Here is a 19825-nt window from a genome sequence, read left to right on the forward strand (position 1 = left end):
GCTGAATTTTTAATTTCCTACCAAACATTCCCAGTAAAGGGAGGGGGAAGAAGACAGCAAGACTTGCTCCAAAACACACATATCTTATGGTACATTTTAGGATTACAAATCCTTTATCTCATAACGTCATAAAATAGTCTTAGGCTGCCGTCTTACAAATGTGCATAGGAAAAGGCGCTTTGCGGCTTGGTGAAAACGTCTTCGGAGCCGTCTTAGACTTCAACGCCAATCCCAGAAATTCGAGTCCCTCTCGCGAAAGAGAAGCCCGGGCGGGAACCTACACAGCAGCCCGGGAAACACCTGGCCCCTCTTGCAAGCTGCGCACCTTTGGCCTCCCGGTTGCTCTTTTAAGCTCTCCCTCCTCCTCCGTCGCTCACGGCGTTGCCCGTTTAAGGCCGCCTCATTCGGGTGTGCAGAACAGAGGCTGGGCTTGCCGGATCCGAAAGAAGGAGGGAGGGGAGGGATCGGCGAAAGCCAGTCTCGCCAGCAGGATGGCGGAGAAACGCGTGTCCCGCTGGTACTTCGGGGGCCTGGCCTCTTGTGGGGCGGCGTGCTGCACGCACCCGCTGGATTTACTCAAGGTGCGTCCTGGCAAGGGAGGGAAGCAGGGAAGGAGGACTCTTTCTTACTCGGCCACTTGCTTATCCTGCAGTCGATGTACAGCAGGCTGCGGTAGGGCTAACTAAGGTCTTCCCGGCAGCTACTTCCTTGATCAGTCCAGGGCCCGGGAAGCCTGGTAGGAGCCTCTACCTGGGGCAAATGCGTGGTATGGCCGGAGGCGGATCTCCAACTGTTACCATGGCTGCAATGGTTGCCCAGCTGCCATTTTGGCGCCCTTTATTCCTAGGAAGCGCTGCCTGACAATAAAGTCGAATATTTGTAGCTCGGGGTTGAAATGAGGGGGGTCCTTGGTGCTCCCTTGAGCTTGCTTGTTTCCTTGCAGACGTTTCATTACCCTAATTAGGTAACATCATCAGTGCTAGTAAGGAGGGCTGTTTGCTGTCAGTTTATATTCTACTGACTTGTTTGTCTGCGTTGCCTGCTTCCATTCATCTTTCTCCTGCCAAGAAATGTACAGAAATCCCTAATTGCCCACCCGAAAGGCAGATGACCACAAGGAGAGCCAGACTGCCCCCCCTTGGCTTTGGTGTGATGCTGGGGCTGCTTCTTATTTGGCTATACAAGCTTTTCTTCTAGGATTCTAGTCCAACAACTCTCAGGCAGTTGAAGCAAGAAAGTATTGCCCAACTTCATCCCTATTAAAGCATTGTGGGAAGTAGAAAAGCTACACAAATGTTAAAGAGGCCAGAAACACATTTCTTTGCCTTCTTTGCTTGACTTCCTCTGAGGCTCCTTGGCCAAGACTTCCACTAGTGACTAGGACACTTCTGAAAGAACTTTTCAACTTTTCTGATCTAATTAATGTACAACAATATTTCTTCACAAAGCAACAAATCCTGATACTAACTAGTTTTAATGACTGCAAATTAATGACCGCAACTGAGCCCAAAATTTCTGTTGCTAAGTGAGACATTTGTAAAGTGAGTTTTATCCCATTTTGCAACCTTTCTTGCCACAGCTATTAAATGAATTACTGCAGTTGTTAAGTTAGCAACATAGTTGTTAAGTGAATCTGGCTTCCCCATGGACTTTGCTTGTCAGAAGGTCGCAAAAGGGGATCATGTAACACTGCAATTGTCATAAATGAGCCAGTTGCCAAGCGTTTGAATTTCGATCACGTAATCACAGGGATGCTGCAACAGTTTTAAGTGTAAAAAATGGTCAAGTCCTTTTTTCAGTGCCATTGTAATTTCAAACAGTCACTAAATGAACTGACGTAAATCGAGGACTACTATTTATTTTATTTTTTTAGTAATCCTCGATTATTTTTTTAGTTTGGAAACTTTATTGCTTGATTGTGAGTCATCTTCCTGTCTTTGCATACAAGCCTCAGTTCAGTCAATATACCAGAATTGCATCTGCAGCATTTCCCCTTGAAATACAGGTAGTCCTCCACTTATAACAGTTCGCTTAGTGGCTGTTCTAAGTTACAATGGCATGGAGAAATGTGTCTTATGACCGTTTTTCACAGTTACAACCTTTGCAGCATCCCCATGGTCCTGGGATCAAAATTCAGATGCTTGGCAACTGTTATGACGGTTGCTGTGTTCCAAGGCCACATGATCCAACTTTTGTGACGTTCTGACAAGCAAAGTCAATGGGGAAGTCAGATTCACTTAACAATCGTGTGACTAACTTATCAATTGTGATTTGCTTAATAACTGTAACAAGAAATGTCGTAAAATGGGACAAAACTCACTTAACAAATGTCTCAATTAAGAACAGAAATCTTTAGCAGATGAGATGAATTTCAGAGCATGATAGTTTCTAGCCCTGTCCAAAACATTCTGCACTCCTATTCTTTCTACATGGCATTCTAAGAATGGTTGTTCTTAAGGCTGCCTGTTGCTGGATTTTTGGGCCATGCTTGCCAGAAATTCAGATAGTTGTAGCCCCAAAGCCTATGGAGGGCAACAGAACGCAGAAGACTGAGTGAACAACAGTGGTATCCGTTGCAGAACATTAACCGTGCTTGTAATAGCTCTGGTATATCCTTGGGACACTTATCAAGGTCAACCCATAGAAAAGAATAGAGGTGGCATAAATTGGTCAGGCTGCTCAATCTGTTAAAGGCAATTTGCTTTGGAACAGGTGCTTTGAGGGCTTTGCAAGTTTCCATATCCAGCCTCCAGAGCGTTTCCAGATCAAACCTGTTTTATAATCTCACTCATGCTTTTCTCTTCTCAGACATTTGGCACACTTAAATGTGGTCTATGTGGAGGAAAGTTTCCATTTGTTTGTCATTGCCTGCCTATTGGCACCTTCAAGTCAACACAAAGGTGCTAACTCTTGCAGAATTCCTCTTCCTCCTGCATGTGTTCCCTCTGTGACCTGCTGGCTAGCTGCTTGAGGAGCAAATTCCAATTTCATGCTTTACAATAGATCTTTGAACTATCATTAAAAAATTGGTACAATGCCCATCTTAGTCAGAGCTAACTTTTCATTGCCCTCTCCTGACAGCAGATACTTCTGTAGCTTCGTCTAATATATACTCTCATCACAGGCTACTTCAAGACATTGATTGTTAAAGTCGATTTACTAGATATTACTCTTAACTGATGAACCACATTGATAGAAATCTGAGGGGGTTGCATTCAAGTGCCTGTTCCCAGCTATTCATTGGGCTTTTAGGACTCCTCTTATACTGGGTGGAATGGAAGAACGTTTGTGCTACTAGACTGAATGTTTGTGTTTTCTCCTGGCATCTCATACAGTACATTCCATATATTCGCCTCCTTGTCTTGTTCAGCTCTCCTCCTTCTACAGCAGGGGTCCTCAACCCCTGGGCCACAGCCCACTACCGGGCCGCAGCCTGTTCAAAACTGGGCCATGAGAGAGATTGGACAAGTGCGTGCACAGACAAAGCTCTGCTCACAGATATGGAGTTGTGTGTATGCATGTGCGTGCGTCTGCGCCTGCCACTCACATACACACACCATGCCGGTCCACCAAGCTAAAAAGTTTGGGAACTGCCGTTCTAAAGGAGGAAGAGTAATCAGCAAGCCAAACAGCGCTACTATGTTGTTTGATTAACTTTGGGGGCCTTTCACCTAGAACTTCTGTGTGGTTGTATTATTATTAACTTGAGTTGCCCCATAGCAGCACAGAATAGAATAGTTATCTGGGAGCAACTTTTAAGTTGGATTTCCATGCTGCAGAACTGGATAGCTTAACAAGCTCTCAGTGTTGCCGAGTCCTGTGCAAACCTTGGAGTCTTTTGCACTGGCTGAAAGATGTGTTGTTTGCTTTTCACTATTAAAACATCCAAAGTTAACTGCCAATTAGATATACAGTGAGGAATGCAGGGCAGAGCTCTGTCAAAAGAAGAAGAAAGATGAAATTGGAATGGTTGTGGCTAAGAACTAGAACTTGGTGCTTCTGGCTAGATCAGGCATGTCCAACCCACAGGCTGGGTTGGACATGCCTGGACAGCTAGTAATATGGCCTCACAAGATGGTAAACTTTTAAGACCATTACGTGTTTTTTATACATTATAATATATATTTTAAATGCGGCCCAAGACAATCCCTCCTCACTCAGTGCTGTCCAGACAACCCAAAAGGTTGGACACCCATGGGATAGATATTTCCACTTGAGCGGTTAACAAACCCTATTAGAGAGGAAGGAAAGGAATCCAAATGTTTTTATCATAAATTTTATAGATCAAAGGTATTACCGGTGTTATTTCTTATGTGAAACTGGAAAGATCAATCATAGCTACTGGGAATCTTTTGTCTTTAGGGCCAGGGCAAAATGTTCTCTTTAAGCATGAGCCAGTGGAATCCAGGGCTAGAGGGATAGAGGCAATCTTATGGGCTTCTTATGGGTTTATGGGCAATCTTATGGGCTTCTTGCATCTGGAGTGTTTCAGTGCCTTTTTATTTGGCCTGGGATGCCCCTCAGCAAATGAGATCCAGAAAATGTGAACTTGACCTATCTGCCACTTCTGCTTAGGTTCATCTGCAAACTCAGCAGGAAGTGAAGATGCGCATGACAGGGATGGCGCTACGTGTGATTCGCAACGATGGTTTTCTAGCTCTCTACAATGGGCTCAGTGCCTCGCTTTGCCGACAAGTGAGTGTTTGGCTGCTGCTAAAATGGCTCACCTCATCATCTGCCATCCTGCTTGTTGTGTCCGGTGCCAGCTTCTTGCTTTCATCATTGGCAATGAGAATTCTGCACTTCTGTCCAGCATTTTCTCCTAAAAATCCATGTTGAGCATTCCGATGACATTCAAGCTCCCAACCAAGCACTTATGAATTTTATGCACTCTCTGAAACTGTAGAATTGTAACAAAATGTCTGTAAAATACTAATGATGAAAATAGAATATTGTTGACTACCTACAGCCATATTGGTAGATCAGGCAAACGCTAAGTATGGAAATTTATTAAATAAACCTGTGTGTTTCTGGAGTTTAACAGAATATGTGCAGGTGGGAAACCTGTGTGTTTCCAGAGTTTAGTAAAGTAATATGTGTAGATGGGAATAACTTGGAGCAGAAGCAATTAATTATTTCCACTTCATAATATTTTGACAGTGACAGCTTTTTCCTTCTGCACCTTAAGATCTTGGTTGGTTTTTTCACATACTACATAAATATCCTGCAGAGGCTGATTCTGCAGTCTAAATCAGTCATTCTGTATTAAGCCAGTTGTAATGCTGGCGTTTATGGTTTTCATCATTAAGCAGGATCTGAGGGAAAAACTTCACTTGCAGTCACACTTGCCATATATTTTTACAAGCATGACAAACTTAGCTAGGGCAATTTTTTTTTTTAACAATAATAATAAAAAACTGAAAGCAAATTTTTTTCATCTTTTAGTGGGGTATACCAAGGATGTTAGGGCACAGAAGTAGAATAGGCATGTCATACTTGCTTAATAAACTTAATTTGCTTATTTTTCTATTTACAAATAGCTAAATGTTATTGCTGCCCAATTTGGGCACTGCAGTTAGGAGGAACCAGCACAGGTAAAGGAGGAGGGGGAAGCGCTTGCATGTGGCCTGCGGACAATGGATATTTGTGATTCTGATGAGCAGGTGTCCTAAAGGTGCTTTTTCAGGAGTCAGCTGGACTTTCTTGTTTTTTCTTTGAAGACGTTTCGCTCCTCATCCAATGTTTTCAAAGAAAAAACAAAGTCCTGTTGACTCCTAAAAAAGCACCTTTGGGACAACCATGACCTGGGTGATTCAGAATCTCCATAGACTGATGAGCAGTTAACACATCCTCTTGTGACTCTTTTCTGCTTCTTCAGATGACGTACTCTCTCACCCGCTTTGCCATCTATGAGACAGTGAGAGACAGCTTGAGCCAGGGTGCCCAGGGGCCATTGCCCTTCTACCAGAAGGTGCTGCTAGGTGCAGTAGGAGGTGAGCTGGGGCTTGGCAAGTACAGAAAGAAGGGTGAAGTCATATCAGGCTGGGCAGTGGTTTTTCATCTGCTGTCCTTTGGTTGCAGGATTTACCGGTGGATTCGTGGGGACCCCAGCTGATATGGTGAATGTCAGGTCAGTTTTTCTTTCTTCTCCTCCCCAAAACTCAGTTCTGGATCTTTAGGAGGATCCTAAATTAGTGGAGGGTAGAGAAGGATTTTATTTTGCCAAGAACAAGGCTACAATTTGGTGAAATCTGCACTCTTAGGATATTCTAGTGCAGGGCTGTCAAACTCATGGCCTGTAGCAGTGGTAAAATCCAAATTTTTTTACTACCGGTTCTGTGGGTGTGGTTTGGTGGGCATGGTGTGGCTAGGTGGGTGTGGCAGGGGAAGGATACTGCAAAATCTCCATTCCCACCCCACTCCTGGGGGAAGGATATTGCAAAATCTCCATTCCCACCCTACTCTAGGGCCAGCCAAAGGTGGCATTTGCTGGTTCTCTGAACTACTCAAAATTTCCACTACCATTCTCCAAAATGTGTCAGAACCTGCTGGACTTCACCCCTGGCCTATAGGCCAGATGCATCATGCGCTGCCTACGCCCACACCCAGTTTAGCGAAGGGGGGGAAGTCGCGATTCGTCACATGACAACACTGTGATGACGCAGCTTTGACACTCCTGTTCAAGTGTCTCTACTTCTTAAGGTCGTTTCGAGCAAACAAAGCTATATTTGGTGGGGTGCTTGAAGAGAGAGGTTTTTTTTTTTTTCCCACATCTCAACACTGCTGTCATGTTCTTTTCCAGGATGCAGAATGACATTAAGCAGCCAGCACATCTGCGACGCAAGTGAGTATCAGAGCTGTATCAGATGCAAAAAGTGAACAAATATGGGAAGGCAAAGAAGAGCATTGGGGGAAGGAAGGGCTATGTGGCCTATCTCTGTTCAAAAAAAACCCTCTTGAATATGCAGGAGCACAGAGGGACAAAATTGATCTTCAGATGTTCATTCTCTCAAGTCTAAGATCTTTTTTAAATTGGTGGCAATCTCACCACAGATGTCTAAATCCCATCTGTCAGAGTTATCAGACAGAAAATGGGATTAAAAGTCTTCGATAGTAGCCAGCTGGGGTAGTGAGCGCCTGTCAGAATTACATGAATATTAATGAAAGCTGTTATCTCTTCCTGTTTTCCAGCTACTCCCATGCCTTGGATGGCCTGTATCGGGTGTTTCGTGAAGGTAAGAATGTAATCAGTGTACAGCCGAAATATATTGTGACTCTAGGACAGGGATGTCAAACTCGTGACCCACGGACCAGATGCGTCACACGCTGGCCACGCCCATCCCTGGTTTCGCGAAGGGGGAAAAAGTTGTGATACATCATGTGACGACGTGACGACACGAGTTTGACACCCCTGCTCTAGGAGACCCTTGTTGAATTAAGCTTACTTGAAGGGGAAAAGAATTCCCTGAGCAGAACACTCTAAAGTAGAATTTGTGGGCAACTAGCGGCCCTCCAGGGAGGGCTACATTATGACTTCTGTGGGTCCTAGGCACTTTTGTCTTTGTCCCTTTCTCTAGAATAGGAGTGAGGAACTATAGCCCTTTTATGACTTGTGGACTTCAACTCCCAGAATTCCCGAGTCAGCCATATTGACTCAGGAACTCTGGGAGTCGAAGTCCACAACTCATAAAGGGGCCATAGTTCCCCATCCCTGCTCTAATAATGCAGATAGTCCTCACTCTGATAATTGGAACCAGCAACTCTGTCGCCCAGAGTCCCTTGGGAGTTGGGCGGCAAAGAAATGCGACAAAATAAATAAATAAATAAATAAATAAATCTGTCGCTAAGTGATCGTAAAGCATGATGTCATCTGACTACATCAAGTTACAACAGCGGTTGTGGCAGTTCTGTTTGCTGTTGTTAAGCGAATCCTGCATGTTTGTTAAGCATGACACCATGTGATCACTATCTGAGACCTCCTGCCAGTTTTCCCACTGACTTTGCTTATCGGAAGCCAGCAGTGAAGGTCACAAATGGTGATCACCTGACCACATCACACGGCGACTGTTTTAATGGCAAACTGGTTGCCAAGTGTCTGAATCATGATCATGTGACTGGGGGATGCTGTGATAGCCACAATGGTCTTGTAAGTATCTTTGTTCAACTCCATCAGATGATTGCTGAACGGTTGTTAAACAAGGACTACGTATTTAGTGTGATTTTTCAACATTTTCTGGCATACTTTTCTCTTATAACTTCTGATGATTTAATATCACAAATGTGAGAATTAAATTTTCTTGGTAGCATTTAATATATGATTAAGCTTTTAATCTGCATTCTATGCATATTTTATTTGTATTTTATGTATTTGTACTATGTATATCTTCAAGAGTGAAAGACAAGACATGAAATTTCTACTTCACTTTTATTCTTTCTGTGTTAAAAGGATTTTTTGTGAGCCTTAGGCACTGTGCCTCTTGTGCCTAATGGGTAAGAAAGGTCCATTTTCAGTAATCCAGCCAGTGGAGGTGGGTGCAGGAGCCCAGTATGTGGTTGTCGTGGTTGCCCCATCCTGGTGGTCTTATATCTTCTCTCTTTTCAATTGGAGGTTGATCCTTATGGATCAGTGATGCTTCTAGTTATAGGTTGTTCTCAAATTACAACCACAATGGCGTCCCAAATTTCTGTTGCTGAGCAAGACAGTTTGCTAATTGCGTTTTGCCCCATTTCACGACCTATTTTGTCATAGTCATTGAGTGAATTACTGCAGTTGTCATTAAACAACATCTGGCTTCTCTCTCCCCCACCCACCCCCCTTTGACTTTGTTTGTTGGAAGCTGTCAGGAAAGGTTACAAATGGTGATAACAGGACCCCCGGGACAGTGAAACCATCATAAATAACATGCCGGTTGCCAAGCAACCATATTTTGATCACATGATCACGGGGGTGCTATGATGGTGATGAGTTTGAAAACTGATCACGAGTCAATGTTTTCAGTGCCATTGTAACTTCAAAAAGCCACTGAACAAATGGTTTATAAGTCGAGGACTACCTGTATAGGCAGAAGGCACCATGAAGTATTCTTGAGGCAGAGGCTTTTGAAGCAGGTCCTCGGCTTCCTCCTTGCCAGGTACAGAAGGTAAAAATCAAAGCCCTTCTTAAGATCCAGATTGTGGTTCTTGAGAACTGAGCAATCTTCCTCCAAACGCCTTCCGGGTGTTTGATTTGAACTGTCTGATTTATAGCCTGTGTAGTCCTAGATGACAGCTGGTGTCCCATCCAAATCTCACTTTGAAGCCAGAAGTGAGAGTAGCTTGTTTTGCTCAAGGATATTAGCTCTCAGTTAGAGTGCAATGAATGTGAAATTGAACTCGTGGCAGAGCATATAAAATGCACTTGTATTAGCCAGAGCGTCTTTGCTACAGTTAGATTTCATCTGCAAGCATTTAATAGGATCTTCCCTTGATCTTCATCAGCAGATGTATTTGTTTGCCTCTTTCATTGTGGCTACGTACATTGAGGCAACTTTCTTTTCAAACACAGCCGTCTAACCTTTTTATAGCCATTATATCCAGTCTGGGATGTGTATTGCTGATTGGTTTATTCTGCTCTCCGGGTGTTTTCGTAAATATACTCTGCCATTCTTTTTCCTTGGGAGTAATAGAAGAATACTTGTTCTTGAGGGATGCCTTGTGGGGAGGAAGAGTTGCATCTGCACAGGATAAGCGGAAAACACCACTAAAATGGAATCTGTAAACACCAGGCTTTTGTCTTTGCAGAGGGTGTGAGGAAATTGTTCTCAGGAGGAACAATGGCATCCAGCAGAGGAGCCTTGGTTACCGTTGGACAGGTAAGAATCCAGAGTCAATGTTGCCTGTGAGCCTCTTCTGAACATAAATAAGTGTGTCCATCTAGGCCAAGAATGGACAGGTAGTCCTCAACTTACAACAGTTCGTTTAGTGACCATTCAAAATTACAACGGCACCGAAAAAAGTGACTAATGACCATTTTTCACTGTTGTGACCTTTGCAGCATCCCCATGATCATGTGATCAAAATGCTTGGCAACTGATTCATATTTATGACGGTTGCAGTGTCCCAAGGTCATGTGATCACCTTTTGCAAACTTCTGACGAGCAACTAATGTAACAGCTGCAGTGATTTACTTAACAACCAGGGCAAGAAAGGTCACACAATGGAGCAAAACTCATTTAACTACTGTCTTGCTTAAGAACAGAAATTTGGGGCTCGGTTGTGGTCGTATGTTGAGGACTACCTGCAGATACACATTCATAAACATGAAGGATGTGCAAAATTCATGGACCTGAAACAGAATATTTGAGGGAACCTCAGAATACTCTGATCCCCTTCCAGGGCATGCCAGTCCAAGGGCAAGATCCAGTTTGGTCTAATGGTTAAGGCACCAGTTCTAGTCCCACTTTAGACATGAAAGCTGGTTGAGTGACCTTGGGCCAATCCTGCCCTCTGGGTCCAAACAAGGGTGGTTGTTATGGGGAAAATAGGAGGAAGCAGGAGTATTAGGTATGCTCATCAGCTTGCGTTACTTATAAAAAGTAATAAAGGTGAGATAAATATTGGTGGTTTTCAGAAAGAAATTTCCCAGGAGTGGTTCAAAATACTCTGAATATGGCATTAGATCTGGGGCACTTCGAACATAGGATTGATTCAGGAAGCTATGAAGTTGCCTTCGGAATAGATCACTTGACGAGCTAAATATTCCACCATTTTCATGCTGCCTCTGTCCAAACCGTTCAGTTGTACATAGCAAGAGCAATAGCCCTTAGACTTATATACCGCTTCACAGTGCTTTACAGCCCTCTCTAAGCAGTTTACAGAGTCAGCGTATTGCCCCTAACAACTTGGGTCCTCATTTTACCCACCTCGGAAGGATGGAAGGCTGCGTCAGCCTTTGAGCCTGGTGAGATTTGAACTGCCAAATTGCAGTCAACCAGCAGTCAGCAGAAGTAGGCTGCAGTACTGCACTCTAACCACAGCACCATCTTAGCCAATGTACGTCCGTTTTTTAAAAAGTATGTTTCTGTAAAGCCCACTATCCATAGAATCTTCTGGTTGTGTGCATGTGCCAGTTGTGCCCGTTCTAGATCAGGGGCACTACTCATGGTCACTCGTGCCTTGGTCACCTCTTGGTTAGATTACCACAATACACTCTACATGGGGCTACAGTATCTTCAGCTGGTGCAAAATGCAGTGTTGAGAGCAGTTACAGTCAGGTCCAGAAATATTGGGACATCGACACAATTCTAACATCTTTGGCTCTATACACCACCACAATGGAGTTGGAATGAAACAAACACAATGTGCGTTAACTGCAGACTGTCAGCTTTAATTTGAGGGTATGTACATCCAACTCAGGTGAACGGTGTAGGACTTACAGCAGATTGCATATGTACCTCCCTCTTGTTAAGGGACCAAAAGTAATGGGACAGAATAATAATCATAAATCAAACTTTCCCTTCTTAATACTTGGTTGCAAATCCTTTGCAGTCAATCACAGCCTGAAGTCTGGAACGCATAGACATCACCAGACGCTGGGTTTCATCCCTGGTGATGCTCTGCCAGGCCTCTACTGCAACTGTCTTCAGTTCCTGCTTGTTCTTGGGGCATTTTCCCTTCAGTTTTGTCTTCAGCAAGTGAAATGGATGCTCAATGGGATTCAGGTCAGATGATTGACTTGGCCATTGCATAACATTCCACTTCTGTCCCTTCAAAAACTCTTTGGTTGCTTTTGCAGTATGCTTTGGGTCAGTGTCCATCTGCACTGTGAAGTGCCGTCCAATGAGTTCTGCAGCATTTGGCTGAATGTGAGCAGATAATATTGCCCGAAACACTTCAGAATTCATCCTGCTGCTTTTGTCAGCAGTCACATCATCAATAAATACAAGAGAACCAGTTCCATTGGCAGCCATACATGCCCACGCCATGACACTACCACCACCATGCTTCACTGGTGAGGTGGTATGCTTAGGATCATGAGTAATTCCTTTCCTTCTCTATACTCTTCTCTTCCCATCACTCTGGTACAAGTTGATCTTGGTCTCATCTGTCCATAGGATCTTGTTCCAGAACTGTGAAGGCTTTGTTAGATGTTGTTTGGCAAACTCTAATCTAGCCTTCCTGTTTTTGAAGCTCACCAATGGTTTACATCTTGTGGTGAACCCTCTGTATTCACTCTGGTGAAGTCTTCTCTTGATTGTTGACTTTGACACAGATACACCTACCTCCTGGAGAGTATTCTTGATCTGGCCAACTGTTGTGAAGACTGTTTTCTTCACCAGGGAAAGAATTCTTTGGTCATCCACCACACTTGTTTTCCATGGTCTCCCAGGTCTTTTGGTGTTGCTGAACTCACCGGTGCATTCCTTCTTTTTGAGAATGTTTCAAACAGTTGTTTTGGCCATGCCTAACGTTCTTGCTATCTCTCTGATGGGTTTGTTTTGTTTCTTCAGCTTAATGATGGCTTGCTTCACTGATAGTGACAGCTCTTTGGATCTCATCTTGAGAGTTGACAGCAACAGATTCCAAATGCAAATAGCACACTTGAAATGGGCCTTTCATCTGCAAATTGTAATTGGGGTAATGAGGGAATATCACACATCTGGCCATGGAACCGCTGAGAAGCCAATTGTCCCTTTACTTTTGGTCCCTTAACAAGTGGGAGGCAAATATACAAACTGCTGTAAGTCCTACACCGTTCATCTGAGTTGGATGTACATATCCTCAAATTAAAGCTGACAGTCTGCAGTTAACGCACATTGTGTTTGTTTCATTCCAACTCCATTGTGGTGGTGTATAGAGCCAAAGATGCTAGAATTGTGTCGATGTCCCAATATTTCTGGACCTGACTGTATGTGTATCTCTGGTAGAACAAACATCACTCCTCTGCTTTATGAGCTGCATTGATTATCAGTGTGTTGCCAGGTGCTGGTGTGAACTTTTAAAGCCCTTCATGGCATGGGACCAGGTTATTTGAGAATCACCTGTTCCCTATTTCATCTGCCCATCTAATCAGATCCAGCAGAGAGAGCATGTTATAATTCCATCACCTAGGGCAGTGGCCCCCAACGGGGCTTTGCTTATTTGCGCAGCCCAGTTTCTGGGGTTGGGGATAGGTGAACTATTGAGGTGGCTCCAGTTTTTTAAACAACTCTTCATCTACTATTCTTTGTATTAGCTTTTATACTTTTTAATGTATTTAATGTATGAGCCGTAGTGGTGCAGTGGTTAGAATGCAGTACTGTAGGGCTAACTCACTGCTCACTCCAGGAGTTCAATTCTGACCGGCTCAAGGTTGACTCAGCCTTCCATCCTTCCAAGGTCAGTAAAATGAGGACCCAGATTGTTAGGGGCAATATGCTGACTCTGTAAACTGCTTAGAAAAGGCTGTAAGACACCGTGAAGTGGTATATAAATATAAATATAAGCGGTATATAAGTGAGTGCCATTGCTATTTATTAACTGTTTTTAGCTTTGTTATACGCTGTCCAGAGTCACTTGTTTGTGAGATGGGTGGCTATATATAATTTGGTTTAATTGATTAATAAAACAAATACTCAATATTTGTGTTCTCCTTGTGGATTTTAAATTGGCAGCTGGTCAGCCGTTATGGAAATTCTGTAGCCACTTTTAATCAAGCAAAGTTCTGTCTTAGATCCTTATATTGTATAGAAGTTCTTACTAAATTCTGAGAGAATGGTATTCCATGGTGTCCAGAAATGAATAGCAAGGTGACTTCAGCTTTCCTACTTAGGATATTTAAAGTATTTTAAGCATCTTTCTTCTCTGCTTCTCATTCAAGAGGACAAAATTTAACCGACTGGCTATAATCCCTTGTATTTTGTCTGTGTTTCTGGGACTGCAAAAAAAAAGTGGAGACTGGAGAAGGTTACAGAAGGAGGAAGGTTATTCTTTGAGGAGGATATGTAGTACTCCTTTTCTGTGGGGAATTAACTCTGTACGATGGCATCACCCTGGGGAAATTGTGAGGCCACAACAGGGTTAGGGAATGTAATCTCAACAGCTCAGGCACACTTTGGCGTGATGTTTAGATGTTTAACAACTGCAGACCTCTGGCACCTTTATTTTTTTTGGTAGTCCCAGTGGGAAAGGAGAGGCTCTTCACAGATCCATTACGGCAGGATTGTCAAACTCCCGTCAGATGCGTCATGTGCTGGCCACGCCCATGCCCGGTTTAGCAAAGGGGGAAAAAAGTCCCGTTACGTCACATGACAACGCAAGTTTGACACCCCTGCATTAAGGGCTCCAAACTAAAAACCCATGAACTCCTAACCTGATCTACCTGATCCCTTGGGGTTTAGCAGAAGTTTGAGCCCGTCTGCTTAATTTCCAAATCTGCTCATGACGCTCACAAACAGTCTTATTGTTTTCCGTTTCTTTGCAGCTCGCTTGCTATGACCAGGCAAAGCAGTTGGTTCTTGGGACCGGTTTACTCACTGACAATATTTTTACTCATTTCCTGGCCAGTTTTATTGCCGTATGTATATATCCGTGTTGGTGCAAAGTGAGCTAAGGGTGTGTATTTGTGTGCCTTTATAAGAGTTTTTGCTACTTACGCTAATGTTCAAGGGTTGCTCTGCCAGTTCCTTGGAAAGGTGGAGTACAGCCTATTTCCCAGAGCTGTCAAGGCTGGGAGTAGGCTGGATTGCTGCATATATCCAGGTTTTCTCTGCATGTTTTGGGCACCTTGTTCCTGCATTTTAATTTTAAGAGGGAAATGTCTGTTGATTAAGAAAAATCACATTGTAAGGTTAAAGTGGTAGATGAATATCAGCACACAGGTGGTGGCTCACCAAGGCAAATAAAACACAGATGCATTTGGCATTGATACTCTCCCCCTCCCCCCCCCCTTATCTGATGCTTTAAAAAGTATGCAAGATCTAAATGTCACACTTGATGGGAGACTTTGGCATTATGGATCAAAAACTATTCTGATTTACATAGACTCAAAGTCCTCGTTATTTTAAACAGCTGCTAAAGTGCACCTGAGTTATCCACATAGTTTGCAAAGCTATGTTTTGTTTTGTTTAAGCGGGCTTTATTAAATGAACTATTGTCTGGATTTACATTATGCTCTAAGGCTAGACAAGAAATTGGCAAGCCAAGGCCCATTTTTTCAGGCTTTGGAGCACCCCCCTACCTTCCCGGATTTCTGAAAACAAAGGATATTTTTTGCTATTTTAGCTAGAAAACAGGTGAAAATTAACAGTGTTTTAACTATGGTCCTTCACCAGCCAAGGGTGCTCATCTCTGCCAGAATTCATGGTTTATTTTCCGATTAATAAAGGCAAAGGAAAGGTCATTAAAAGGGAAGAGTAACTTCTAGATACAATGCCATATACTTTACATAAGAAATGGGGTTTACAGATGACTACAAAGACAAGAAGATTAGCTGTCAGGGAGGCTGTCCCAGGCAATGAGGTCAGATTAACAAAAGCAGGGGTGTCAAACTCACTATGACACGTTGTCATGTAATGTATCACAACTTTTTCCCCCTTCACTAAAACGGGGGTGGCCATGGCCAATGTGTGATGCATCCGTGAGTTTGACACCCCTGCTCTAGAGCAGGGTTTTTCAAATTGACAATTTGAAAACGTGTAGACTTCAATTCCCAGAATTCCTTAGCTAGCATATTGGCTGAGGAAATCTGCGAGTTGAAGTCCACACGTCGTCAAGTTGCCAAGTTTGAAAAACCCTGCTCCAGGGGGAAAACAAAGTTTCTGATTCTTCTATAAAAGATCATGCAATAACTCCAGAAGCTCTAACTTGCTTGGGATGATGCGAGTTGTAGTTGAACACATCTGAAAGAGGTAAAGTCAGAGAAGACTTATTTTCCATTTTAAGCCTGTCTAACTGATTGTCTTTTAGTTTCATACAACTGGATGGCTGTAAAGGCCTGCCTAAGTGAAAAGACTTTTCCCATTTCTAATGGGGCAGGAGAGATGTGGTGCATTGTGCATACCCATCTGATATACAATAAGTTATATTCAGTTCCAGCTAGAACACAAGCCATTCTCCCCCATGCAATGTCTCAGATCAGTCTGAATCTGTTTTGTCATCCTCCTTTTTCTGAACTGCAGGGAGGATGTGCTACATTCCTGTGTCAACCCTTGGATGTGCTAAAAACACGACTTATGAATTCCCAAGGCGAATATCGGGTGAGTGATTGGTTTGCTGTGATTGCCAGCTTTCTGATTTGTTAGAGAGCAGGTGCTCACATTAAACACCAGTGGCTAGGCATTGCTGTCTTTGCCATTTGGCGTCACAGCCCTGTGATTTCAGCATTCTGTTCTTGAATTTCATTAAAAAGCTAAGAGATGAAACCTTGTGAGGATCTGGGTGGGTTCTGGAGCTGGAGTCAAATCCGCATGCACTGAGTTCTTCCCATTTTGTTTCAGGGTGTCATGCATTGTGCAGTGGAAACGGCCAAGCTTGGGCCATTGGCTTTTTATAAGGTAATATGGGAGAGATGGGAGCTACAGTGAGTAATCATGGCATATAGATCAAACAGGAGCAGAAGAATTTGCTTAGAATTTCTCATATTCCCATGCATTCCTGTCCCACAAGTGCTGGCCTCCATCCTGTTTCTGTCTGATCGTTTACCTTCATCAAAACGTGCAAGGTGGCCTCCATCTTTTCTCTCCAGTGCTTAGCCATTGGTGGCAACTAGCTGAGGCTAAGATCTCCCCTTATTGGTTTAGGGCTGCTGCCCAGTTATAGACAAGACACAGGGGAGCAGAATATGCAATATGTACTTTGTTTTAGCAATGAGTTCTTGTTTGTCATATGCCATTTGATTCCTAGTCCTACCTTGCCTTCTTATATCAATGTGTATTGGAGAAGGATACTGTATGCAGCTGAAACTCCACAGTGGCCAAAGCTGATTTTCCCCCCTCTTTTCCTCTTCTAGGGCCTTGTTCCTGCTGGCATTCGCTTGGTCCCTCATACTGTGCTCACCTTTGTCTTCCTGGAGCAACTACGCAAATACTTTGGGATTAAAGTATTGACCTAAGGGAGAAGAGACCTGTTAAGAGTTAAAAAAAGATGGGGAACAGGGACTACAGAGTTCCAGAATTGTTGGGTGTCATATTCTTTCCCTCCTTGAGGGGCAGGTATCCCCTTCAGTGCCAGGACACTGTCTGACATCTCACAGAAAGTCCTTGTTTGGCATCTGCTCTTGGCCAGCTTTTCAATATGGTTTGGTGCCTACTAGTGGAGTAGCCCACTAGGATTTTCAGTGACCAGTCCCAAATACCTCTCTTCCCTGCCCATCAGCACCCAGGACCTTTTCAGTGTTGAAGGCTTGCTGATACCACAGCATTCCTCATCAACTCCCAACCTCTCTGTCTCCTTGCCATAATAGCCAGCATTCCAACAGCCTTGTCTGATTTTTTTTCTTATTAATATGCTTTTCTTTTGTGCTGTCAACAGGCATGTGCCTCATTCAGAAGACACCCCCCCACACACACACACACAATGTTGAAAACATTGTTCTCCTAGTCTCATGTATAGCCATACCCTTTCCATCTGTGTGAGGATTCCTTTCTCCCCAAGTGGAAGGGTGTTGGCCTTATGTGGGAGGGAGATCCTTCATCACAAGTTTGTTTCACTTCTAAATGTTACAATTAGGGGCTGGAAAGGGGTTCTGGTGGCTGCCAAGGGCAGTTGATAGCAATATCAGGCAGGCAGGGACCTTGACATAGCAGGGTCTCCAATTATTATTCAATAATGTGGAGAGAACAATGCTTTTCTCACTCTGTCCTGCCTGCTCCCTTTCTCCTACCTCAGTCTTCTTTTACCCTTAGAGCTGCAGTCCAAGGAACAAGCGGTCCTCTGTGTTTATTTCCTGGGATTGTGGCATTGGGCAAGTGATGTCCTTCCACACACCTCAGTCCGTAGCAAGTCTAATATCACTCTTCTCCTTCAATTGCCTCCTTAAGCTTGTTCAACCAAAGCCTTCTGAAACCAAAGGGCCTTATACTGATGAGAGGCTGCCTTGGAAACTCCTATCTAAGAGGGAACAGGTTTTCTGAATGCATGTAGATCTCCCCCCATCCTGTGAATGGGCAGTGCAGCTGCCCATTTAAAGTTCAGAGATGGGAGGTAAAACTGGAGATGCCTTGTGAGGTCCTTGGAAGAATAAAAAAAAGGAGCCTAGCAGATGGGCTCCTTTTTGTCCCTGTGGGATATGGGCTTCGGTGTCAAGTCAGAAGGCCATCAATTTTTTATAGTAACTACAATATATTTGTTTGTCGAGCTTTTATCCTGAGCCTTTCTGGTACCACTGGAAGAAGCATCAAAGGCTGTGGAATCTTCCCAGATTGCCTTGCTCTTACTGTGACAGCATCTAGATCCTACTGTAACATTGATGTATTCTTTGTTTTTCTGTCTCGGAGCCTGTTTAATGAAAAAATTTTGGGGCATCTATTGATTTTATCCTCCACTAACCTGTGGAAGGGCTGCTGGCCACATTCAGTGTGCCATTCGGGGGGGGTGGGGAGTGGGTGTGTGATTATTGCCAATTCCAAGAATCGGAGCCAGTGATCAGCACTTTAGGAATCATGAAAATAAAGTGATTGTGCAAAGCAGGTGTTATTTATTTCTGGATTGCCAAATAATCTTACATGCTGCAATGTTGCATTCATTCCAGAATTGAAGCTGCAAATACATGGAGCAATAATTGTACAATTGTAGAGAGAAATGGGTGGTGAAACTGGATTGGCGACATGGATTAATTTTCCACAGGAATTCGTTTTCAAAACTGCAGAAATATTTTGCGAATTTGTCTTTCTGAATGATTTTTAATATTTCGATCACCAATAATTTCACTGAAATTTCACCATAGTTGTAAGAGATGGCCTGACAGTAGTGTTACTAATTAAAGACCAGGATATGTGGAATCGTATAATTTATCTACTGTCCCTTTTAACAAATGACCAGTTAGTCAATAATTGAGAAAGATGGCACAAAAATTTACCCAAGCAGTTAAAGCAACTGTTTTACATGGGGTAGTAAAAAGAAATAGAAGGCAGGAGCTTATTACGAATGGTATATAGCAAAACCTTACAAGATCCTGATAGCAGGAGTGAAATCCACTTACCTTTGCTAACAGTTCGCAAATGTGAGAGAGAGCGCTACGCATGCACACGCCTCTTCCATCCATGCAGAGCCTTCTAAGCTTTCCTTCTCAGAATTTTTCTGTGCTTAAAGGAGAAGTTGATGAAATCCCTACATTGGGTAAGGCAAAGTTTAATTCTTCAGGCTCAGAGAATCACCAATCTTGGCTTTGAATTTGAGCTGCTAGCTCTGCTCGGTGACAGACAGAGGCCAGAATTACTGAGCAGTTCCTTAAATGAGTCCTGAAAAGATAGGGTGGGGGGTACTGGTAATTCCCAAGCTGTGCTCCTCAGTCATGATATGCATGCCTGAATGGTGTACAGTCTACAGCTACCACATAGCTAGAAACTTTTGCCATGCTATGGGCCGCCTCCTGTGTGGCCTGCCTCACAGATGAGCCCGGCAGACGCTGCCAATTAAACCTGGAGTGAAAGCTCATGTTGGTGGAGTTTAATGATCCTTGGCATAGCATTTTGTTCAAAGTGTAGCTGCTTTGGGCAGTGATCCAGTGTCCAGAGGTAGAAATATCCTGTAGGACAATGTTTTCCAATCCTGGCAACTTTGAGATGTCTGTACTCCAATTCCGGAGGTGAAGTCCAGACATTTAAAGTTGCCAGGATTAGAAATTCCACTGTAGGATCTGTTAGTGACT

General features: G+C 43.5%; 1 protein-coding gene across 1 annotated transcript; it reads left to right on the forward strand.

Moving 5' to 3' along the window:
• The first annotated feature begins 238 nt into the window (after window positions 1–238).
• Window positions 239–18641, forward strand: SLC25A10 (solute carrier family 25 member 10). Its single transcript, XM_034412878.3, has 11 exons — window positions 239–581; window positions 4576–4695; window positions 5879–5993; window positions 6082–6130; window positions 6803–6844; window positions 7192–7235; window positions 9781–9851; window positions 14441–14533; window positions 16137–16214; window positions 16455–16511; window positions 16967–18641. The coding sequence occupies exons 1-11, from the start codon at window positions 492–494 to the stop codon at window positions 17066–17068; spliced, it is 861 nt and encodes a 286-aa protein (XP_034268769.2). The 5' UTR covers window positions 239–491; the 3' UTR covers window positions 17069–18641.
• The last annotated feature ends 1184 nt before the right edge of the window (window positions 18642–19825 follow it).

This window comes from Pantherophis guttatus, chromosome 2, assembly GCF_059756535.1.
Source record: "Pantherophis guttatus breed Tessera chromosome 2, ASM5975653v1, whole genome shotgun sequence".
NCBI lineage: Eukaryota > Metazoa > Chordata > Lepidosauria > Squamata > Colubridae > Pantherophis > Pantherophis guttatus.